This window comes from Podarcis raffonei, chromosome 5, assembly GCF_027172205.1.
Source record: "Podarcis raffonei isolate rPodRaf1 chromosome 5, rPodRaf1.pri, whole genome shotgun sequence".
NCBI lineage: Eukaryota > Metazoa > Chordata > Lepidosauria > Squamata > Lacertidae > Podarcis > Podarcis raffonei.
Window position 1 is genome coordinate 50,538,891 of NC_070606.1, and position 25,821 is coordinate 50,564,711.

A 25,821-nucleotide genomic window follows, 5' to 3' on the forward strand; every position below is an offset into this window, starting at 1 on the left:
CCCAGCAAGTATGGCCAATGGGCAGGGGTAATGGGAGCTGGAGTTCAGCAACAGATTAAGGGGTGGAAGTGGCATGGGGAATTGGTAGTATGAAACAGTAGTGGGTGGGTGGGTAGGATGCTGCTATCCCCTGACACCTGGTGGCATCGCTGTTGCTTACTGCCTGGGAGAGGGGAAAGGTTGGTGTCCAAACGCACCTGTGGATCCAATCTGAAGCTCCTGCCAGTGAATTTGCACTGTGCTCACCTTGCCCCCCCCCCATGGTAAACAGCAGCTGTGACGGACCAGATGACGGTGATGGCCCAGCACAATGTCCACCACTGGAAGCAAGTGAGGCACAGCTGGAAGAGATGCTGTTCTAGCATTTGCCCTGGATATGTCAACAAAACATCCCTGAGCTAGAACGTAGCATAGAGTTCCTCTATCCTAAGGCTGCAACAGAAGTATTCCAGTACTCAAGCATAGACCTTGCATTTGCACATCCAGTCTCATAATGCATATCTGTATGATTATGAAATTGACACTGTATGAAGTGAATCATTGTTTATTACATTTAATTAAATGCTTTTACAAAGAAAGGTTTGAAAGGAACCAAAACCTTTTCATTTAAGACCCAGTAGAACTACAGTGCTTTATTAACAAAGCTTTATTCCTTATTTGGTCTGTGTACATCTAATCAATCCTATTCAAATCTCCAGGAATTAAGTACTACATAATTTGGTGGGGCTTACTTTCAAGAGCATGCTAGATAATTATCCATAACTGGTAATAACAATTGATAATAACTGGTGCAATGGGCAGAAAGGAAATATGGGGCCACCACTGCTTAGGAGCATCTAAAGGGAGAAATGCCCATGTTCTTGCTGTGAGAGTGTTGCAAGGGAGGCAGAGGCAGCTGTGGCAGCATAGGTTGATGGCATCAATGCACCCCGTGCCTGCAATGGGTGCTTCTAGTGCAGGGGTGAGGAACTGGATCTGACTGGTGGGTTGGATCCAGACCCCTCCCAAGCCCAGCAGACCACTTTGACAGGTGGTTGAGGTCGCCCACTTCTCAATTACTGAAGGGGAAAGACTCCCTGGACTAGGAACCTGATCCACCCACAGTGCCACCATCTTTTCAGGACATTATATGGCACTTGTAAAAGTGCAGGTCCTGCAGATTGAAGTGGTCAGGTTCTGAACTGGGGCAATCCAATTAAGAGAGTAGAGATGCCCCTTCTTTATTCAAGGAATCTCCCAAATCACTACGAAGACAGTCCAAAAAAGGCTGATTCAAGTTGCATTGGTATGGAAAGCACATTTCACCCTAGGGGCATCTAAATCTAGGGCGGCAGTTACAGCAATTACCATTAGGAAGCATTGTAACACTTTTGCAGGCTGAGCCTTTGCATGCTTACTCAGAAGGAACTCTCAATGTGTTCCATGGGGCTTATTCCCAGGGAAGTATGCATAGAATTGCATCTTTAAAGCCACCATCTCTTCTCTGAAGTTGTAATCCTGTACTGTATACACTTACTGGGAGAAAGCCTGATTGAACTTAGTAGGTTATATTTCTCAGTAGACATACATATACAGTGGTACCTCAGGTTACAAACAGTTCGGATTACAGACTCCACTAACCCGGAAGTAGTACCTCGGGTGAAGAACTTTACCTCAGGATGAGAACAGAAATCATGTGGCGGTGGCAGCAGGAGGCCCCATTAGCTAAAGTGGTACCTCAGGTTAAGAACGGTTTCAGGTTAAGAACGGACCTCCAGAACAAATTAAGTTCATAACCAGAGGTACCACTGTATAGGATTGTGCTGTAAAGTGTCTTTATTGACCTCTGTTTTCAAGTGTGACTATTTTTCCGAAGCTTTCATCCAATTGGAGTTTGTGGTTTTGAGCTATTTCTCTGGGTAAGATCTGTTCATGCGGTTTTCCTGACAAAGATGGTCTGCTCATAACATTTACTATTCCCAACAGTATGTAGAAGCATTTCCCCCTCTCATTTTGGAATGACACAAGCAAATAGTTCTGCCATTGTTCATGATGCAGCAGTTCTGATGATACAGGTAGTGCTATAAAAATTAGGAGGAAAGGGGGATTAAAGACTAAGAACAAACCCAATGCAAGTTGCTTTAGCAGCAATTTGTGACTTTTAAATCCCTAAAATGAAAGAGCACTGCGGGTGCCAGCAGCTGCAGAGGATCTCCAGCTTCTGAGCTTGCATCTGTAAGAAAGTAGGATGGATCATTCATGTTCTGGAGGGCAACATTGGTCTTCACTTCTTACAGGATGATGGAATAGCCACAAAGAGTGGGTAGTTCTTATAGCAGGGATGGGGTGCCATTGGTCTTTCAGATTTTTCTGGATTATAGCTCCCATCATCCCAGAGCAGTGGCCCATGGTGACTGGGGCTAATGTGAGTTGGAGTTCAACAACACCAACATTCCCTGTTCTTGTCTTAGAAGATGGTGGAATATCTGAGGAGGCTTTCTACATGACATTCAGCCATGGGCTGAAGTGGTCCTTTCTGCTTTGTGTTCACATTGCTGTGCGCCATCATCTTTGCACAGAAGGAGCAGGAGATTTAACCATGTGAACCTATACAGGGTTATTCTAACCCCCACATTTATTCAGTGGGACTTGCTTTTTTCCAACTGTACATCGGATCTCCAACCTGGATGACAACAATCCTGAGATTGCTTCTAGGAAGCAAGTTTCAAAGCTCTGCAAATGAAGAATGCCATAAAAATAAGATGAAGAAATACGGTTTTGTTAAGATCAGCCTGACTGCATTGATGCAGTGGAAGAAACTAAATGTTTTTTTGAACATATATGAAAACTCCCAAATAAATAATGACCTTTAGATTTCACTGTCCAGGCTACTGAGGACTTGATGAGGCAAAAGGAGGGAAAGGGGAAATGCTGTCGTGGCAGCTTGTTTCTTGGATGCAAAAGCCTCTTATGGCAGAGCAAGCTTTAAGCAGTACCCCCCACTGTTTTGATTACAGGATGTGTGCTCCTCTGTGGTGTCCATGGAAACCCCAGAGAAAAAAGGTGCAATATTAGCTAAATTAAGCTACACTGGAATACAAATCAACCTCTTCCTTCTTGTGAGGTGTTAAAAATAAAGTAGTAACAGGCACATGGCAAACATCATCACACAGGTTTCAATATTTGTGAAATTGTCATAGTCGGAGCATCAATGCATCATAGTCCATGAAATGAGTCATGTGCAATCGCGTGTGGCTTTGCAATGTATGATATGTGCCAAAAGAAATACAGGATTGCCACATTGTTGCCTATCTGGGCAATTTTTTCCTTTTAGAAATAGCAGCTGTGTCACTTCTCACAATCCGTGTCATGCAGGGAGAGGGGACTGATGCTTCCCTCTCAAGCCATTCCCCCCTGCCCCATTCCCTCCCAGAATTACTGTTTCCCTGGAGAGGCCATTGCAGGAAATAACATCTTTTCAGGGCAATTAGCAGCATGGCCAGCAGGTAAATGGACGCTCCCTATGCACTGCTATTTCAGCCTGATTCTGATCTCAGCTGCCCCAGCTTGTATTTCTGAAAGTAAAAGAAACCTGGGATCTATAACCATGTGGCAAACATATCCATCTAATCCAATCATACGTTCCATGTTTAGATCCAAATATTAGGAGAGAAGTCTTGTAAGAAACCAATGCAATTCTGTTCAAAGAGGTAATAATGCATTAGACCCATCTTTCTACATGTCAAAGCAGAGTTAATTCCCGTCATCGTGTCCAGATCAAGTTTTCTGCCTTTAGGGTTCTTTGGTACCATGTTAAGCATGGATGTGTCAGTTTCCCTGTTACCTGTCAAGATGGGATTCCAAGCTTCAAAATGGTTCCTCAGATCTCTTCCTTGCAAGTTGGGATCCCCGAGTCATATCCAATATACTTCATTTAAAGTCAGGACTTTTTTTCCAAGGTGAAACAATGTTGATTTTTGCCATTTGTTTGTCAGGGTTTGGGGAGAGAAAAAATTGAACTGCCATCTTGGTTACATGACATCACCACTCTCCAACCAGCGCAGTTCTTAAATTACCTACAAAAATATTATTATACAGTGGTACCTAGGGTTAAGAACTTAATTTGTTCTGGAGATCTGTTCTTAACCTGAAACTGTTCTTAACTTGAAGCACCACTTTAGTTAATGGGGCCTCCTGCTGCTGCCACGCCGCCAGAGCACGATTTCTGTTCTCATCCTGAAGCAAAGTTCTTCAAAGGTACTATTTCTGGGTTAGCGGAGTCTGTAACCTGAAGCGTCTGTAACCTGAAGCGTATGTAACCCGAGGTACCACTGTATCCTGAAGATGGTTCTTCACAGTTATAAAAGATCAGTCAGATAACCTGTGATCCAACTCCAATTTCTCCACTTAACTCCCTCTGAGCTGGAAAAGAGGGATGAGGCATGCAAGTCCTTTCCAAAATAGACAAGTGTCAGGTCAAGGTAAAGTCTGAGTCCAGGACTCTAACCACTACACCGCACTGGTGCAACATGCAACATTTGCACTAAGAAGGTTCCAGAAAGAGCTTCCATCTCTGCTGCCATTTGCATTACACTCTGTGAATCATTGGGCTTAGCTGCCTTTGAAGACCAGTCAAAATGAATTAGTTTCAGTTCATTTGTTATTAGAAGAATGTAATTTAATTGTCAAATTTAAATAATTATGTCATTAATAACAGAGACAAGTAACATAGCACTGATGTCTTTATTTCTGTGACTGTTTTTGTCACATTTGACAAAGTTGGTGTCATGAACTAACATGCGTCTTTTTCACTTGTTTATCTGCTCTGAAGAACATTCAGCTGACTAAAAGGCTCCTCATATTTTTTTTCAGATGTCGCTTCAACAGCTGCCTATGCATCTCCAGCTAGAAGTCTGGGAGACCCAGGGATAACACCTCTGTCCCCATCCCACATTGCGGTGAGAAATGTAGCCTGTATATTACTGGTATTATTTTCTCCCCATCCATGGCTAAGAGTTTATTTTATTTCTTTTTTAAAAAAAATCTATAAACCACACTTTCATATAAAAAAATCACAAGGTTGGTTACAGACTAAAATGATAGCATTATAGTAACTGGGTTACCTTGGGCCAGTCAGTCTCTCAGTCTAGACTCCCTTAAAGGGTTGTTGTAAGGTGAAAAATTGGGAGGGAAAGAATAGTGTAAATGTACGAAATGTATAAATAAACAAAGGTTGAGTTTGCTGCAGGTAGAGGAGAACTTTTGGGATAGATCCTTTTTGCTACTGTCCTGAAGCTGAGGATGAAAATAGTTTGTGTCAGCAGCACTGACCTTCAGTCTATCAAGGCCTGGAATAGCAGACCAATGTGGTAATGTACTAGACTGAGTGATTGTGTTGCATGACAAGGCCAAGAATGTTCTGAGCTTGCAAAATTTCACAAAGTCAGGCTTAATCTTCCACAGAGAGCCCTATTTTGACATTTTGTGTGGCTTAGTTAACGGTCATTTACAGTTTTTATTGTGATGGTGAGTGAGAAGTATGCTTCATGCTTTGTATATAACTTCACAATTATTTCAATGCCCTTTTTTCTCTGTGAAAGTTCATTTCTCAAATGAAATTTCGTTCCATCTAGAGACTCCATAAGAACAGATGTTTCTTCAGCAGCCAATCCCAGACTGAGCTTTTAGTAGAAGTCTTATATGAGAGACTAAAATTCATCTTGCCTGAAAGGAGCCCTTTTTATTTAAATGGACCCAGCCTGCTTTAGTAGTTGGTGGCTCCGACAGAACAGGGGCACCTCTAGGGCACCTGAGGTGGAGCCAGAGAAAGGCATCACAGTCTCTGTAGGCCAGAGAAGTAAGGGCACATCTGGGACTGATCCTAAAGGCAATTCCTTCTCCCATTCAGAATCTAGATCACACCCCCTAAAGACTGATTCCAAGGTCCTTCTCTCTGAATAATGTCTACAGGCTCTTAGGAGGAGGTAAAGAAGATAAACATTTCCCCCACTCATGGCAGGTTCTGATTTGAAGTGAGCTACCTTATTTGACCTGCTACCATTTAGGCTTAGGTGACATATACGTTGAAAGTACATTGATTTAATAACTACATGCCATTGGCAAGCTGGAGCTTGCTGTTGTGTTTTTCTCACCCTTTCCTGAAATCAGTGACTGACCCATTTAGCTTGCAGAACGTACAAAGAATTTTGAGTGCAGCCATCATTCTTCTGAGGCAGCATCACAGTCACAAAAATTAAGTATTGGCTTAGTGATGTGCTAAATTCCCGTTCCAGCTAGCATCTGGGGCCTGCTGGTATTTGGAGATTGCCAATTTCGGTCCCTCCAGAGGAGATTATTAGTGTCGTGTTTGGCATTTAAATAGAGCTAGTAACGCTTGCAGCCCTTTCTTTTGAAATCACACAACAGCAAATATATTTCTGTTCTTTTGACAGAAGGACTCTGATGCAAATGACGCAGAGGAGCAGTCCTATCCTGTTGTTGTGGCTATAGATTTTGGCACAACATCCAGCGGCTACGCCTACAGCTTCACCAAGGAACCAGAATGCATTCATGTAATGAGGTAAATGTCACCAGTGCAGCCTTATTTGCATAGTGAGTGCAGAGCCGGTGAGTATACAACAAGGGTGAGGAGCTCTTTTCTGTGCAAGGGCTGCGTTCCTCCCAGTTACCTCTTTCCAGTGTGGGGCAGGGCCAGAAGAAACGGTGTGCAGGGCAAGATAGGCTACTTTTACACCCATTATGCAGGAGGCAACATTCTAGCCAAAAGCAGAGGATTTTACACTGACACACACCTCTCCATCCTCCATTCAGATAAGCAAGAGGAGTTACCATAGTTTAAGGACACATTCTAGCCAGAAAATCACATTTCCCAGGGCATAGGTGTGTGGTTTAGCAGGGTCCATGGCCTGTGGACCAGATAAAGAATCCTGCAGGGCAGCATTTGACCCTAGGGTCTAAGGTGCCCCTGTTTTCACCACTTCAAAACATTAGCTTGAGAAAACCCTGTGGGAAGGTCTTCAAATGGTTGGCGGTGGAACTGCTGAGAGGTTGGGGTGGTGAATGTAATATCCAGGCTAACTCAAGGGTTGTGATGTGGGTGTCAGGCAAACAAGGAATTCCATTACTGGGCCTTCACATTTAAACTGTGACATACAAGCTGCGTGATGACTGGTAGTGTAGAGGGTATTTTAAAGACAATATTTACATTATTAGAATCATTTGCAATATAATATTTATGTACAGGAAATGACATTTCTATCTGCAGTGCTCTTGAGAAATCTCAAAGTTATAGCCCTGCTCTTTTCAGTTTAAAAATGGGCTGCTTTTCCTCCTGGTGTATATCGATCCTTTTTCTGATATTTCCTTTCCAGATCTTTTTTTAAAAAATTAAAAAATGCTTCCTTGTCTTTAGTTGTTAATACAGCAACAGCATAAATCAATGAAGTGAGTCACACAGACAGATAATCGAGTGTGAAGCTTACTGTGCACTGACAGTAGGCAAATGAGAAATCAAGAAGCCAACCAAAATCATGGAATCATAAAGCTGGAGGGAAATTCAAGGGTCAGTAATCCATTCCACTGCGCTAGCCCGATTTGTTAGACCTAAATAATTCCTGACAGATGCACATTCACTCGCCCGTTCCCAAAAAAAAAGGGGGGGGGAATACACCTTCAGGGAAGATTTTATGACTTTCCCAGACAACTTGTTTCATTGCCCAGACATTCTGCCATAGCACCCATTGGCAATGCAAGGGCGAAGATTGGACAGCAGTGTCTCACTCTGTTTCCACCAGGGTCAAAAAGTTTTCTCCTGTCCTCTGGATTCACCAGCTACGGCTGGTCCTGCAGGGAGGGGTGGGGGTGGGGTAGGAGTGTGCTGCATTGTCGTACCAGATGTGCTGCCCTTCACGCAACTAGCAATTGTGGGAATGACTTTTTAAAAGTAAATTGCAGGCACGGGACCTCGAGTCCAAATTAAGGCCCTGGAATGGGGAATTTTAACCCTTTGCCCTCCACCCCGACTGCGACCACATTCTGGATTGGCGGGCCCACATCTGATATTTTGTGTGAGGGAAAGCCTCCCTTTAAGAAAGCTATGCACAGGGTCCTCTCCTCCAGTTGAGCATGACCTTGCAAAGAACCAGAAGAGAAAGCGGAATCCTTCTTCTGTTGCTTAACATTTCCTTATTACCAGCAGAATAGTCTGCAGAGAACAGAAGAAGTCCCTTTCCAGTGTTCTCCTAGTCTGCATTAAGGATGAGGCGGTGATGCTCAGGGTTGGGGAAGAGGTGACGGAGAATCAGGAAAGTACAGAGGTGCAGAGATGGTGAGGGACAGCTGTAGCTCAGTAGTAGAGTGCATGGTTTGTATGGAAAAGATTGCAGGTTCAATCCCTGGTCTCTCTAGGTAGGGCTGGAAATGACTCCTGACTGAAACTGCAGAGAGTCACTGCCCCTCAGCGTAGACCAGGGGTTGTCAACCTGGTCCCTACTGCCCACTAGTGGGCTTTTCAGGATTCTAGGTGGGTGGTAGGGGGTTCTACAGCACAAGCTGAATCCTCCTTCCATCAAGCACTGGTGGGTAGTAAGGAAATTTTACCATCAAGAAAGATGCGTTAGTGGGCGGTAGGTATAAAAAGGTTGACTACTCTTGGTGTAGATCAGGCATAGGCAAACTCGGCCCTCCAGATTTTTTGGGACTACAACTCCCATCATCCCTAGCTGACAGGACCGGTGGTCAGGGATGATGGGAGTTGTAGTCCCAAAACATCTGGAGGGCTGAGTTTGCCTATGCCTGGTGTAGACAGCCCTGAGCTAGATGGACCAAGTGGTCTGTCTTGGCATAAGGTCCCAGAAAGGTTTTACTGAAGAGGTGGGTACAGTGGTACCTCGTGTTACAAACACCTCAGGTTACAAACACTTTGGGTTACAGACTCCACTAACCTGGAAGTAGTACCATGGGGTAAAAACTTTGCCCCAGGATGAGAACAGAAATTGTGAGCTGGCAACACGGCGGCAGCAGGAGGCCCCATTAGCTAAAGTGGTACCTCAGGTTAAGAACAGTTTCAGGTTACGAATGGACCTCCGGAACGAATTAAGTTCGTAACCAGAGGTACCACTGTATGTGACAAGGTAGCTGGATAAAGAGAGGAACAATTCTACCGTCGGAAGCACCGTGGCCTAAAACATGCCCTTTAGGTTCTCCTTTCTTGCTATAGTTAAGTCCAAAAGTTCTGCTAACTAACGTAAACAGGCATTGCTATGCTACTAATTTTCACCAGTGGAATCCTTTCTGGAAGAATTTTCTTCGCTTTTAACCTTTGCACGCCATCATATATTGAGATCTGTATGGATGGCTCACTGCAGCTTTTGGTGAGCTCACAGATATGTATTCACTGGGGATCACAGACATTTAAAGCCCTATTTCCCAGTAGGGTTATCTTCGTCTACATAAACATCACTATGAGTTAGAGGCTAGGTCTGCCAGAACATGGCTTTGAAGGAAATATTCCTGTAATAACAAAACAGTAGAACAAAACAGTAGCATTAGATACATTTTTTAAAAAATGAAACATGGCACTAAAGGCACAAGACTCCTTCAGTTGATAATCCTAGCCCAGGGCTTCTGTTCCATGCCAACAATAATATTCTGTAAGAAATGGGCATATTAAGAATATTTACACACAATTTGTTCTTCTTTTCCTTATCATACTGTGGTGTAAAGGACTGAAGTCTTAAACCCTGCTCTACCCCCCAAATCCTCCTCAGCCCCTTCCCTCTCCTCTTTATGATGTCATGAGGCATTGCATATTTTCACCCTCATATTTGTATCCTTATGGACTAGAAACCTGCTATACTGTATAAAGGGGGGGGGAGATTATATGGCAGCTGAATTGTATGTCTGTGTACTGGTTTGTATAGTGTTCAGTACAATCACTGAATGCACACAGCCTTGCTGTAGCATCACTTTTTGGCATCCAGTGTGTACTACAAATTAAAGGAATTGTGTTTTCCAAAGACTAAATCTTTGCAAATATTAGCCATGATACCAGTGAGATTACTGATGCTGATGGAACTAAAGTTCAAAGATGTTCATCCCAGAAAGGGGTCTAATGCAGTTTCTATTTAGGAAGGAATAGATGGCTGTCACAGTTATTCAACTCGTAAGTGCACTTTCTATTAACATAACACTCCATGAATGAGTCAAAATTACAGTCATTAAGGACTCTCAATCAAAACAGTATATTTCTTCTTGTGTTGAACGTGCAGCTGGTGCGTAGGATTTAACAAGCAGCAGTTTTGGTTCTGTCTCTGAACAATTCAGTTTAGAATAGATGCCCTCTTACCTGGGTTCTTCCCTTCTCTCTCCCCCCCCCCCCAATATCAGAGGCTCATTAAAATCTAATTAAAGTGTTTGAAATCGGCCATCTTAACATAATGCCATTTACCTTTTGAGCAATAGGATTTTTGTACATTCTGGTGACCACAAACAAACTCACTCAATATATTTGTATCCCTATAAAAGGAATTATACATGGAATTTTCTCTAACATGGAATTAGCAGTTTATAGAAATGTCTATAACAATAACTTTATAGCATCAAAAAGAAGAAGAAAGTAAGTGTTTTGAAAATCAGGAATTTTTGAAAATCAGGTGGTACAAAATGAATTCCTCATATGAGTGGGATCTACAACAGTTAAATTTTATGTATTTATATTATTTTTGTTAGCTGCCTTCACTATTTTTCAGAAAGATGAAATACAGATTGAACAAATGTCTAAATCACTGCAAGGCAGGTTCTTACATACATAGAGCAAACAAGGGAGAAGTGAATAGGTTTTAGTAAAAATAATAATAATACAGAAATAAATAAATACAGTGGTACCTCTGTTTGCAAATGGGATCCGTTCCGGAGGCCCGTTCGCAACATGAAAAGAGCGCAACCCGCAGCGGCGCGTCTGCACACGCGCGGGTTGCGATTCGCTGCTTCTGCGCATGTGCGTGATGTCATTGTGCACTTCTGCACATGCGTGAGCAGCGAAACCCGGAAGTAACCCTTTCCGATACTTCCGGGTCGCCGCGGGACATAACATGAAAGAACGTAAGTAACGTGAAGCAAACATAACATGGGGTATGACTGTAATAATGAAATAAATAAAAATAGAGATGTCTTGGGCCACATTCTGTACTCATAGCAGTCCATTTGTATAAGCAGTATGCCTAGACGCTGTAGCTTATGACTTCCTGTTAGAGCCATTTTAAGATGCTCCAAAATATAGCCAGTGGACCTGGTCTGAGATCTGTAGCCCCAAATAACAGGAAGAGAAATCAGGAAAGTTTTATCATCACGGAGCTTGCCTTCATAGAGATAGTTCTCAAGAATTGGATGTAATCATTCAGCAAAGCTGATCTCTGCAAGCATGGAGACTTCATTCCTTTGCAAGACTGAATGAACATTTGTAAAAGGGGAATTCAGAGGCTGGGGACGGATGATAGTGTATATACCCGGGGAACTTCTTGTACTTCTTGTGGTGCTGAGAGTGATGAAGCTCTGATGTGTTAGAGTGCTTTTCCTATTAACGATTTCACTAACTAAACCAAATTTAAAGGCTGTGATATCTAGCTAGTGCATTAATGATGAGTGAAAAGTGACAGCAAAAGCAGCTGGAAGACAATCTGTGCTGGATGTTGCTGAAGTGGCTCTGTGCACTGCCAGGATTTTCTTCAGGCCCCTTAACATCCACCGATCTCAATCTCATTACTTTTTCTCTGAAGCTCATTAACAGTGTCACTACTTGGTGTATTCATATGCTTCCAGCCAGATTCATGAGTGCTAAGGAAAAGTCAGGCTTCTGCAGCCTGCTTCATCCCCTACATGCTCCTCCAGCAAACCTGAATAGAAAAGCCCTGTCAATCATGCCAAAGGTCTTCTGGTCCAGTATCCCTTTTCTCCCACTGTGTCTAGAAAAACCAGATGACACTCCATTAATAAGGGGTGGGAAAGGGAGATGGAAAGCTCAAAGAGTGCACAAAAATAAAGACTTCAGTGTCCCAGTGCATTTTAAAATGCATTTCTTCTTCCATGGCCTCAAATAATAATAATTGTACAAAAATACAAATTATATAATACAATACTATTAAAACAAAGAATCACTAGTTATATTGTCTGTTGTATAATTGTTTTAATAGTAATATATTGCATCAAATACTCATTTGATGATGATTCTACAAATTAGAAATAAGCAACAATTTAACAGTGCTATCACGTTGATTTGTACTGAGTATAACATTCATTGTTCTTATTTGTCGTGCCCTTGAAGATTAATATTTTGAAATATGTTGGGCCAGTAACATGTAGATTTCTGTGCACCCTTGAGATTTCCTCTTCCCCCCTCCCCATTTTCTCTTCTCCAGGCTTGTTTGCATGGAATGCTAACCATGGTTTATGAACCACCGTTTAGTTAACCATACTAAACCATGGTTTAGTTGATCATCTGAGCAGCTTAACCATGGTTAAACCACACGTGTCCATGAAGGTTTATTAGTTTATAAATCTTGGCTATCATTACATATTGCATGCAAACCTGAATCACATCCTTAACCATGGTTACGGAGCTGTCACCACCCTAAAGCTATGCTGTGAGTGATCATCTGCCACATGCTTTTCATAATTTTTCTGAATTCCCCCTTTTTACCTGTACCTGATTTTATAAAGCTGTTTTACTCATTTGATGAGCCTGTTTTATTGTTTTTATGTGATTTTTGTATACAACTTAGGGATGTATCACTTAGGGATTTTTATAAAAACTATTAAGTGATTTAGAAATGCTTTAAAATAAATGCATACACTCCAAACAGCTGTTGTGTTCTCTGGGCTGCATGTTAAAATATGATAAAATTTCATTGATTTTAAGTGGTGTCTTTTGTATTTTAGGCGATGGGAAGGAGGAGATCCTGGTGTGTCGAATCAGAAAACACCAACCACTATCCTTTTAACTCCAGAAAGAAAATTCCACAGTTTTGGTTACGCAGCCAGGGATTTCTATCATGACCTAGATCCTAATGAATCAAAGCACTGGTTGTATTTTGAGAAATTTAAGATGAAGCTTCACACAACTGGTGTAAGTAGCAGATGAATTCTATACTTTCCCCTAGAGATAGGGGAAATGTTTGATTCAGCTCACATTTAAAGGCAAACCTACGTAATTTGCACCTTCCAAAACAATATGGCTGTTCTTCAAAGTTTTCATAAACATGGCTTATTGGGAGAATGTTACAATAAAATGCCAAGGAATTTTCATGAGGACTGCTTTGTGGGGGCGGAATGCAAACTGGTATGGAAGTGTGGAGAAGTGAACTTAAGAGTAGGAAATTGAGAGAAAGTGAAGCTGACAGATTTGCTCATTTCTGCTTCTGCATAAATATTTCTTTTTCCTGGTGCTAGGCAGATGTTATCATAATGCACGCAACATTCTAGCTAAGCTTTGTTTAATATGTGAAACTGGTAACGTAATACTTTTCTGCAGTATTTTTCTTTTCCCTCTATCTGAAAGGTTATTTAGCCTTTTAAAATTAATACCATTCATGTCACCACCAGTTAAATTCTGTTTCTCTTCACAAGCCATCAACACATCATGTCATGCCTGGAGGTGGAATTTCCTTTAATACAGGCAGGTTGCAGGAATTCTCACTGATATATGTAGGGTTGGTTCAGACCACTTTCTGTGGCAGATGTGTCTCCCAGTGAACATCATCAAGTATGAAGGAGACATAATGTCTTGGCAGAAATACAGGGGCAGGTAGGGGCCATGGATGGCAGAGTAGACCCATTGAAATTAATGGACCCAACTTCGTCATTTTCAATAATTTCAGTGGGTCTACTATGACTAAAATTTAGTTCACTCCATATCCTCGTCTACTACCACATTTAGGCACATCTTATATCTTGCAGCATTCACTATGTCAAACACTGGCATATGCAGAGCTAGTGTATCTGCTGTATGAATAATGATTTTGCATTTAGTGTGCATTTATATAGGACACTTCAATCATGTTGATCCCGTGGGAATGTTAAGGATAGTAGGGAAGGATATATTGAATAAGTATTATCCTTCCCGCACTCATGCTAGTGAGTGGTGTAGCAGAGCAAATTCTCCTCAATATAGCTGGAAGCTATTTTGCAGATTTGTTTGAATCTCTTAGTTATTTCCAGGTGTCCCCTTTAATCCCTCTTAAGAGAATAAAGACACAAGAGCCTTTTTTAGTAAAGTAACAAAAAGTTTACTCACATTTCAGTCACGATATGATCCCTGAAAGGCAGGCTTTACTTAGTGGTTACACAACAAAGTGTGAGTTCATTTCCTATGGAGACTGAACTCATGTGCTGCTGGCTGAGAGCCTGCAGACAGCAAACTTAAATTAATATAACAAAATGGCTGCAGGAGAACAGCATGGCAGCAAAAGATAAGCAAGCAAGACAAGACATAAGAAGACTGAGAAAAATGGTTGCGTGACTTGGCTCTTTTGCCCATCTCCCAGGTCACATGCAGGGAGAGGAAGCTCCGGACCAGTGGAACAGGAAGTTACACTGACTGGATGTCCCCCTTCCTGTGCCCACTCTAGGAAAATAAGGAATGTTGCACTTGACTGCACTAATGGATTACATCTCACAGATCCCAGTAATCACAGTGTGGCTGCATGTATAGGGATCATCCTAGAGTTATTAAAAAATACAGATGTAATTTCATCCATAAGCAGAGTGAGAGTTAAATTCACAGGTAGAAACTGACCATTCAGGCATATAACATCTTTTAGCTTGGTTCACTGAGTTCCAGGCACCTATTCCCTAATCTTTGGGAAGAAAGTGACAACTGTTTGGAGCAGAGTAATGCAGAGATGGCTGAAAAATGGTAAAAGTAGACAAGGGGGAATGTTACAGGCAGACTTCACAGTAAGCTTTGAACAAATGAGTCTTTGCTTTCAAACCAAAGGAAGAAACATTGGGAGATTTCGGCAACTTCCTTTCCTGACAGTCATATTATTAGCTCTGAAGTTCTAATGTATAACAGAGCCTCTTTGACGTGTTAATTCTACCCTCATCCAAAAGAAGTCACACTGTGCTTTAAACAGATCCAGGCAGAGGAAAGCACTTTGATAAGGAAAGTAACCAGAGTCGAGCCCTATGGCTTTTCTGACACTTCTCTTTCCAATACACTTTCCTGTGTTTTATAACGAAGGAAAGCCAAAAGATCTATAGGTTCTGGTTTCATAATATTGTGCATTCTGAGCCTAAGCCTTTGGCATAGTTGTTGGTTCTTGTGCTCACATTTTCGCCAGTTGCATGCCATGTCAGACACTTACAAGAGCACCTCACCCTACATGTGCCCACTTGACCTCTTTGATCGGTGGAATTGGCACCACCACAGGTGCCTCATAATACCTGTTCTGCCTTTGTAAGAACTTGATCATTTGGTGTGGCAGCGCCTTAACTTTGGAACTCTCTGCCTATTGAGATCAAGCAGGTGCCTTCCCTCAGCTCATTTGGGTGCCTGCTAAAAACACCCCTGTTCACACAGGCCTACCTAGATGCTTAGAAAGTTGAAGTAATTCTACGCTGTTTTAGTACATTCATATGTTTTAAAGTAGGGTTGTATTTTTTCCCTTAATTTCACTGATTTATCTTTTGTAAAGTGCTTTGAGGGGTTTTTTTTGGGGGGGGGTTACAATCAACCAGCGTATACATTTTAGGAATTAAAATAATATTTAATAGCTGCTGGGCACACCGAAACCACAACCAACAAGCAAAAAGCTTGATCCTTTATGAAAATCAGAGATAGCACAGCTAGACACCGGCAACCTGGTGGCCTTCAGATGTTTTTTGATGAGAACTCCCATGAACCCTGGCCATTGACCATTGGGGCTGAATAGGGTTGTAGTTGAAAACATCTGGAGGGCACCAGGTTGGAAAAGGCTGAATGGTTAAGCTTCACTGTCAAAAGGAAAAGGTGCAATGCTTGGAGTCACATTTTTACCTAAGTGATGGAGCTCAGCAATAGCAAATTCCATTCTCTCCACCTCAGAGGGATGGATTTTGACACTTACCACTTCCTTTTAAACATGTTCTAAACATTTCCTTCCCCCTAGAATCTCAATCTGGAAACAGACCTGACAGCTGCAAATGGCAAGAAAGTCAAGGCACTTGAACTATTTTCTTATGCTCTGCAGTACTTCAAGGAACAAGCATTAAAGGTAAAGGAACACTTCCTGTCCCCAGCTCTTTGTATTTATAACTGCGACAAATGCTGGCCCAACAAATTTAACCTTGCCATACTTCAGCCTGCAGCAGTTCTTGATGTAAACAAAGTGGAGCAGCTGCAGGAGATGCAGAAACGGTGATGGTGATGAGGTGTCCTAGATACTTAGGTGCAACCTTCTTCCTCACCAGCAAGACATTTCTGCAGAACTCCATAATTCATATGCTGTTGGTTGTACTCTAGCTCTGTAGGAATTAATGAAAGCCATTTCTGATATAATTTTAAAGTAACCAGAATATTTTGGCTACCCCTCAAAGGTCCTCCTACCTGCTCCACTCTGGCTTTATTCTAGGAGCTCCTTCTAATAGTCATGGTTACTCAATGTTCGGAGCCAGTTTACCACTGTGTACCAGCTGCCAGAGGTAAACTTTTGGTCTTGCTTGCAAGCTTTCTAGACGTATTTGACTGACTACTGCTGGAAAAACTTGAGTCCAGGACAGAGATGAGCTCAGTGCTCAAAACCGGGGGTGGGGGTGGGAACGACCTGCCAAATTAAATCCCAACTTTTGTTGCTATGCTGTGGTATACTTTGTGCTATATTGCTCCTCTCTTCCTGCCCCCCTGACTTCCCTGTCTTTGCAGAAATGAGCAGACAAACAAATTCAGGCAGCCTCACAATGCAATACATTTGTTCTTCCACATGTACATATAGTTAAGCTATGGAACTCCCTGCCACAAGAAGTGGCAATGGGGCTGATAAAGATAGCCTTAATAGTTCTGTATTTAAATACCTCTGTGTTTTAGATTATTCTGGGGATAAAACAAGGTAAGGCCATCACCTTCGTGTCCTGTTTGTGAGCTTGCTGAAGGTGTATGAATGCCCCAAATTTCCCTTGTTCCTTCCTAGATTCTCTTCAATTAGCTGTTTCCTCTGCTGCCCCACCCACCACCCATTTTCCTCGTTCACCAGGCAGGTCTGGCCTTACCATTGGGCAGCACAGGCTGGCTACCTCAGGTGGCGGATGGTTCAGGGAGAGGGTGCAGCGAGGTGTTGTCAGACAGAGCTGTCTGTGCCCTGTGGCATCTGCCTCCCAAGTTAGCCTGCTGTCCTCAGCTGGAGGATGCTGTCCCCTCCACAGTGCTGAAGTTAGGTTCTGCTGCCAGCTTGGCTGTCTTCTATTTGTGTTAGGAGGGCATCATCTTGTCTTTCACACTAGGCAGCACAGTGTCTTTGGCTGGCCCATGTCTGCCCAGCATATGATTACTTAGCCCACAAAGCCCAAACACTATTTTCCCCATTAGTTAGAGAATCAGGTGCCAGGAGAAGTGCTCCCCTTCAGCCTTTTCCTGCATAGGTAGTGAAGTACCTGCTAGCTCTGTTCTCTCTACTCTTTCTCCAGATGGGAGAGCTAAGCTGTGCAGTTTTAAATGGGCCAGCCATGGTTCCAATTCTTTGTCACAGAGCAGGTGCTCATGTGGTGTTAAAGGCTAGTCTGCTGCAGAGCCAGCTCTACATTATAGAATCGTAGAGTTGGAAGGGATCCTGATGGTCATCTAGTCCAACCCCCTGCAATGCAGCAATCCTTTGCCCATTTTGGGGCTCCAACCCACAATCCTGATATTAAGAGTCTCATGTTTGCCAAGCTTAAATAAGCAGATTGCTAAAAAATTAACCTACTCTGCTTTTGTGTGTGCTTTGAGTAGGCTTAATTTATTCTGTTACATCTTTCCCCCACCCACAACTACAGCAAGAAAGATAGGAAAAAATATGCTACACAATGGCAGGAATACCAAACTCGGGATATGATTTGCTTGTACAACATCCCTGGTACCTTCTTTTCAAATAAAATAATTTTCTTGTTTACACCAAAACAGCCAGCACACCATACAATTACAAATACATATACAAATAGCGGCAAGTATCCCGAATAGCACATAACCCAAATGAAAGTCATGATGCAAGGATTTCTACAAAGGATTGCCATAGCAACGTATCACATTCATTTTGACAGCATTATGATTCATTGAAATGGTTGCCAGCATAAAGTGAGCCCACCCATGTTAGTTATTGGCTTGTGTTTCAGCAGAAACTGTGTTTTATAACAAGATAGCTCTATTGGCAAGTACTATCAGGATGAGTGAGAAACACGAGGGAGCGTGTATAAAAGAACAAAATAATATGTAACTGAGGAGGTTCACCACTGCAACAGTTCCACAAATGCAGGGTCTTCCTAAGCATCATGGATACATGCAGGGTCTCTATAAACGCCATAGACATACCAAACTTCAATATGTATGACAACACATTTTATTATATAGCCGCAGACAAATAACCAAAACCGAAAACAAATAACCAAAACCATACAATTTCTAACATACATAGAATTAAAATGTATGGCACTTGCTTAAATGAAGGGCAGAAACAAACCAAGATACAGTAAAATTGATGAAATCTCTAGACAGGTCTTGGCAGCAGATTGAAGAATCCGTTAACTGTTTCTGTTATTATTGGGACCATGGGGAGAGGGGAGGACTTTTCTCCCTGTACTCTTTCCTCACTTAAAAACACCATTTGGTGCCGCCTTTTGCTCTAGAAACATTTTTAAACATGCTGGACCTAAGGCCATTTTTAGTAGATTGGTTTGAAATGTGGCACATTCATAGACCTCATCAAGTAGATCATGGGTACCAAGTACTAAGTTACAAAAGTTAAGCAGATGCCATTTTTAATAAACTATAGAGGCTTATAGTGGCAGAGCCTTTTTCGCGTACATGGCTAAACTAAGGGAACACTCCCATGCCGCTTCAACACAGCAAATATTTCTCAGCCTGATTAATGCTTAGGAGCATTAATTTAGAGCCACCTACCGCTTTCACTACAAAGGCATAAGGTACACTCTTGTATTTGCCTGATTTTGTTTGTATAAGATGAAGAACTTGCCCTTCATCGTGGTATGTTTTCCTATGGACCTCCTTGAAGGTGTAACTGAAACCCAGGTTTCAACATTCTATGCATTTTTGGCATGTCAGCCAGTTATTTCAACAGCCTGACATAGACATAGCAACAGAAACCATGAAAAGTGTCAAATTATTTTCACAGGAGCCACTGGGAAACAACATCACTTCTAGAAACAGCTGGTGTCAATTTTGCCTCTCACCACAAGTTTGCTTTCTTTTATTCCAGGAGCTGAGCGATCAGGACTCCGGGTTTGAAAACTCAGAAGTGCGCTGGGTCATCACAGTGCCAGCTATCTGGAAGCAGCCGGCAAAGCAGTTTATGAGGCAAGCTGCGTACAAGGTAAGTATTGAAGGTGACAATCAGCCAAAATGGCAGGCAGAGGGAAGCTTTTATAGCCTCTGAACTGTGCATCCTCAGTCAGTTCCCTTGTTAAATGTTTCTTTCAAAAGTCATAAAAAGTAGGTTTATTGTTAGGGAGTTGTTTCATTTGGAATCCAAAATGCAGAAGGAAACAAGATGTTTCTAAACAGCTCCCTACTCTGATGGGCACAAACTTGCTTAAGTTGCAGACTTCTAGGAATTAAAATCATGTTTCCAAGCCACACCCACAGACTTGGAAGCAGAAAACTTTAAAAGCAGTTGTTCTCTAGAATAAAACCAGACAGGAACTTTTACAGTAGTCTGGACCCAGAAAAAAAAGGCCATCTGAATTTCATGACCGTCAAAGTGCTGCCTGTATTCTACCTACCCCATTGGAACATGAACCAGTCACTGAAATATATGATTACAAGAGGTAGGGCTTATGAAAAGCCAATTGGGAGCTGGCTTAGAAAAATGACATCATGCATCATTGGCAGGACAAGCTCTGCCTGCAAGCAAGGCGGATTAGCAATTAAATTGAGATTTAATGGTTCATGCAGACAGATAATACACAAAACACTTCCGGGAAGGACCTGATTAGGGTGAAAGGTGTGTGACAGGCAGGAGAACACAAAGGGAATTGAACAACCATGCATTCTAGTTAGGATTGGTTAGTTTGCATTCTTTTCTGACTCCCCAAATTGGAGTGTTGTCCCCTTTAAAATGAAAGTTAGTTAAAGCGGGCTGATAAAAGCCTAGGTCATTATGAGTGTGATGGAGAAGGAAGAATACTTGGTCCTGTGCAGATTCCATTCATGTTGGTAGAGGGGAGTGTTCGAATGGTAGGAGCATTCATCATTAAAACCCCATAGAAAGTCTCAGATTCTTCATGATGCTTTTGATCAAGTAATCAAAGAAGAAATGACGTAGCTCAGTGGCAAAGTGTTTGCAAGCATAAGGTCTCAGGTTTAATCCATGGCATCTCCAGGTAGGTCTGGGAATATTCCCTGATTGAAACCCCAGCTTATTGTCAATGTAGGGAATCGTTAGATGGGGCAATACTTGGGTGCAAAGCCTGTGTTCCTAATCAGTGTCTAGTGAGCAGAAAAGGTCTAAATTTCTACTCCACCCAGAATTTCTAGCTGCCCAGAGTGGTTGGGGAAACCCAGCCAGATGGGCGGGGTATAAATAATAAACTATTATTACTCAGCAATGCCAAATTCTCAAACCAGAAAGAATAATTTTGTAGTCAAACCAAATTAGTCATGATTGCCTACTTTGACTTTCCTCTTTATTCCAGTGGGGAGGGAGGGTTGTGCAAAATTTGGTGTTATTGATGGGGATTCAGATAATAGACATTATTGGGTGGGGGACATTGAAGTGGCTGAAAGAAATTGTGGTGTCTGAGGGAGCTGTGTAATTTGCAAAATTCCTGCTCACTGACAGTTGGGAATGCAACACCACAGGGATTATATTTTGGTTTCTGAAACCAAAATACAGAAGAGGATAGGAAGCTGTATCTGCATGCACAAGCACCTGTTTCATGGTCATATTTCATATGGTCTCATTATCCACCTGAGTCTATTTCAGGGCCTTAGCTCAGTAGTGTTTTGCTACTTTGCATGTCCAATCCCTGGCATCCCCAGATAGGAATAGAAGCGATGCCTGTCTGAAACCTTGGACATCTGCTGCCAGCCAGCACTGAAAATAAACTGAGGTGGCTGGAATAATATTTGACTCAGCATAAGGCAGCTTCCTATGTTGATAAGATGGCAGTAAATGGCAAAAGGTGTGATGTAGAAATGAGGGGAAAGAAAGGTGGTGCTCACTTTGTGGCTTAAAGAAGCACATGCCAACCCTCTCACCTTTTGATCACTTCCTTCTTCAATGTTTAGTAAATCCAAAGAGAGGAAATTGATGATCCTTTGTTGAGTTCAATCCTGCTTCAGTTAAGTGGTTTTATTCAGACATAAATGTGCCCCTGTCCTTTATTTTAGATATGTTTGTATTTGCCATATCTGCATACCGTTTTCCCACTTGGATTTCGCGTATTTGATTGTGTGCAGCTAGGAAGAATTACACAATCCACCGGCAGTAGGGTGGTCAGGTGTAAAAGAGGGCAGGATCCATGCATCCTTTGTGAAGGCAAAATTCCCTCCTCAGCACATGTATTGAAGAGGAAATTCCCTATTATATGGGGCAGAATCCATATCCTCTCTTTGCACTTGGCCACCCTAAGGGGCAGTACAACTATGCAATGCATGTTTTCCAAATGTTTGTTTGGGTATTTTGAGTAACCTCCTAAAATGCTGTCTAGACCCTCACAATCACTTTGAATATCTTGTACTTGTCTCTAATGTTGAGCAACATTTTTCTCAACAGTCTATAGTGTGGGATTGCTAATGCTAGTGCCAGAAGCAAATCACTTAAAGGTTCTCATGGAAGGACACGGTTGTAGGTAAAGCTGAAACATTAGAGACTCATGTATTATCTTTGTCTGTTGTCGCTTGCCTGTTGTTTGTGTGCATGTGTACCCATGGAATGGTTATCTCATAGCCAAAGGAGAAAAAATAGACTAATGTTCTTGCAGCATTTCCCATCTGTGGCGCAATGGAATGTTGTTGACTAATGTCCGCATCTGTGGTAATTTTTTTTTGTCTGTGATTGTGTGTTTACCAAACAGATCAATAAATAGTGATGAAAGAGAGCTTAGGAAGAAATCGCAGGGAGGTGACTCCACAAAAGCCGTAGCAGTTCATGTCTACAATTGTGTTGTGTATTGTTGTAAGCTACTTTTTGTAACTTTTGAGGATGAAAAGCGGAATAGAAATGGACAGGAGGGAGGAACTAAAATAAGAAATTCTGATACTGGGCAGATAGGACTAAAAGAAGGAAGGAGATGCTGTGGACTAGCAGTCGACAGTACAGTGATTTATGATCCCAAAGGACAGATATAGGTCACACTGAGCACTCTGAAACGTATTTTAAAACTACTCCAGACTAATAGTATTCTACATTCAAATAAGCAGATTTAAGAAAAACAAGTCATCTTATGTCTGAAAAATATATTTGGCAGAAGGTGCAGCTGGAAGAGAAGGGAGTATATTTTGCATGACGTCCATAGCAATGTATTAGTTATAGTGAGCCATAATGGCACTTGTTGGTTTGTGGAAGTTGTCCATGCACATACCCCACACTAAACAAAAAAGCCATCCTGTTTACTATTAATAAAATGGTGTTTTGCTACCCAGGATATGTTTGCCTCTAGGCAAATAGTCTGCAATATGACAAAGTCCTATAGAAGAAGAAGAAGAGTTTGGATTTGATATCCCGCCTGTCACTCCCTTTAAGGACTCTCAAAGCGGCTAACATTCTCCTTTCCCTTCCTCCCCCACAACAAACACTCTGTGAGGTGAGTGGGGCTGAGAGACTTCAAAGAAGTGTGACTAGCCCAAGGTCACCCAGCAGCTGCATGTGGAGGAGTGGAGACACGAACCCGGTTCACCAGATTAGGAGTCTACCGCTCTTAACCACTACACCACACTGGCTCTCCCAGTGGGCTACACAAGCAATTACACCCCCTATGTCCTTAAAGATAATGGCGTCTTCCACAGATACTTTCCAGAGCAGTAATGCTGTGTAGCGTCATGTTGTCTTTCATACTTGTGACTGCTGGCATACAAAGATATATCTTAGTGCATCTTTAAGAAAGGATGGGCAATAAGAAGATTATTCATGTGAAAAGGCTAATGAAAGGGATCATAATGGACACACATGCAAATTACATCTGCATATATTTGCTTGAGAAATTTTGGCAAGTTTACATTTTTTCATTAGGAGCTAGCCAGAATATTCTTATATCCTGTTGTGATTGCTTGCTTCATCTTTTCTCCCTGAAGAAGGGATGCTGAAACCTGTAGTTCACCAGATATTGTTGTCCTATAACTCCCAAGAAGCATGGCCAATGGTCAGGGTTGATGGGAGTTTGATGGGATATTGTTGGCCTATAACTCCCATCATCCCTGACTGTTGGCCATGCTTCCTGGGGCTGATGGGACCTGGAGTCTAGCAACAGCTGGAGGAACACAGGTTCCCCTTTCCTGCCCTACATTCAAAACCCTTCAGGAAACATTGTAATAAAAAAAATTCAGCACCCCTAAGAATTGGTTGGCTTTTTGTTTATTTTGATCTCTTGCTCTGAAAGTTTTTTAAAAGGCTCCAGACTTCTTGTCAAAAATCCACTATAAAATGATGGATGGTCTTTGAGATCTCTGGTGTTGCCTCTTCCTTGAACTGAGCTTCAGGTGCTTAACCTTGATTGTAGAAAAAGGGATTGAATGCTCTTGGTCAGAAGGGTTTTTCTTCAGCTCGACAATTTTATTTTTTTATTTTTGGAAGGGAGACATTCTTTCAGCTCCCATTTCACTACAAATACTTCAACCACAGCATGTGCACTGCCTGGAATTTCTGTCACATGCCAGTGGAAATCACAATATTGCAGAAGGGGCTGTAATGTTTTTTTGAAGGGAGGAAGTTCAACCCTGTTAATCCAGAAACAGCTAGAGAAGAGAAGAAATCTGATGAAAATTATCCTGTCCGGTAATTTCTGCAAGGCTCCTTTTGAGGAAATGCTCTTGACAGGTATTGAGGGCTTACATATTTATCTGTTTTCCTGCCTTAACTGTATTATCTAGCTTTTACCATTCAGTCTATACAGTATGTGGGGGGGGGGGGACAATGAAGAAAGCTTGAAAAATGCTGTTTACTACACACTGAGGTTATAATTAGTAAGAACCCCAGAGAACAGAACAAACACAGATGATCCGACCAAAAATGTATAGGTCATTAGCAAGTTAAAGACCAAATTGGATTTCAGTTTTTGAATTTACCCAGCAATCTTGTTTGTGCAAGACTACAATCCCTTCAACCCAATCCTGTAATCCCATTCCCCTCAGATTACAAACCCGATTCTGAAAAGTAGTGCACTGTCCCTTGTTTTCAACATGTCCCATGTACCTGACCATATAGTTTGGACTAAGCGGCAACATTTTTCCTTTGCCTCATGACAGTGTCCTCTCTTACATCACAAATAAGAAGTTTTATATGCATGAGCAGAATGGCATCCTCAACTTGAGACGAAGGAAGGCATGGCGTTAAAGATAAACTTTTGGTTTTCGTTATTGCTGAAAGCAGACAGATAGCTCAACACTCTGACCAATTAGAAAGTATCTTATTTCTTTTTAAATTTGTGTGTGTAATTTGAATGTTATTTAAAATTGGATATATTTAGCGACATACTAGCCACATACAGCATCAAACACCAGTGCTACCTGCACTAGATCTTTAAAGCAGGACAATGCCACTTTAAACAGTTGTGGCTTCCCCCACATAATCCCAGGGACTAGTTCCTTAAGGATGTAGAGAGTTGTTAGGAGATCCCTATTCCCTTCAAAAGAGCTGCAGTTTCCAGAGTTCCCTGGATAGATTGTTAAACTGCTGTGGGATTTGTAACTCTTTGAGGGGAATAGGAGTCGCCTAACAACTCTCAGCACCCTGAACAAACTACAGACCCCGACTCCCATTGGACCCAGCCAGCAGGGCCAGTGGTTAGGGATAATAGAAGCTGTGGTCAAACAACATCTGGAGGGCCACAGGTTCTGCACCCCTGCCCTGGTACCACTGCTCCAGGAATTCCCACCCCCCATTTCATGGCAAGATATGATGGAATTCTGAAGCTGGAACTATGTTTGCACTTCCTTTAGCTTGTATACATAAACATTTTTGTGATTGGTATTTGCAGATGCAGCTTTCCTTTTTGAAGGAACTGGAATGTTTCAATGCAGGATTCCTAGGGTCCCCCCCCCCAAATATCTAATTTAGTGTTTTCTATTAGTAGAAACTAAAGAAGTATTTTGGAGGGTAGCTAATGTATTTGATATTTGCAACAGGCATATTATAGTTGTTATCAGTTTACTGCTAATTCCTGCATATGGTGTAGAAAGGCGAAAAGATATTAGGGAACAAAGGCAAGTGATGATTTAAAGCTGCAATCCCTCACTGCTGCCTTCATTTTCTGCCTGCAGAATATCAAAAGCAGTGCAAATGAGACACATTAGCAGTATTAGGGGAAATGGAGAAATCCACTTAATTGTCACTTGTTGGTAGAGACAGATTGTTGTCAGAGAATGGATTGGTGTTATTACTGCAAGTTCCTGTGGATGTGATTCTTCTGGTTGATACTTACAAATTA

At 42.0% G+C, this 25,821-nt stretch overlaps 1 protein-coding gene across 2 annotated transcripts in view; it reads left to right on the plus strand.

Moving 5' to 3' along the window:
• HSPA12A (heat shock protein family A (Hsp70) member 12A) overlaps positions 1–25,821 on the plus strand; it is a 47,223-nt gene that overhangs the window by 4,868 nt on the left and 16,534 nt on the right. The window contains exons 2-6 of one of the 2 annotated variants that reach the window (XM_053389088.1): positions 4,852–4,937; positions 6,435–6,559; positions 12,934–13,120; positions 16,143–16,247; positions 19,437–19,550. In XM_053389088.1, the coding sequence (XP_053245063.1) occupies positions 4,852–4,937; positions 6,435–6,559; positions 12,934–13,120; positions 16,143–16,247; positions 19,437–19,550 (617 nt within the window). Of the gene's footprint in view, positions 1–4,851; positions 4,938–6,431; positions 6,560–12,933; positions 13,121–16,142; positions 16,248–19,436; positions 19,551–25,821 lie in introns of both variants that reach the window. The other variant, XM_053389087.1, reaches the window with a different exon arrangement.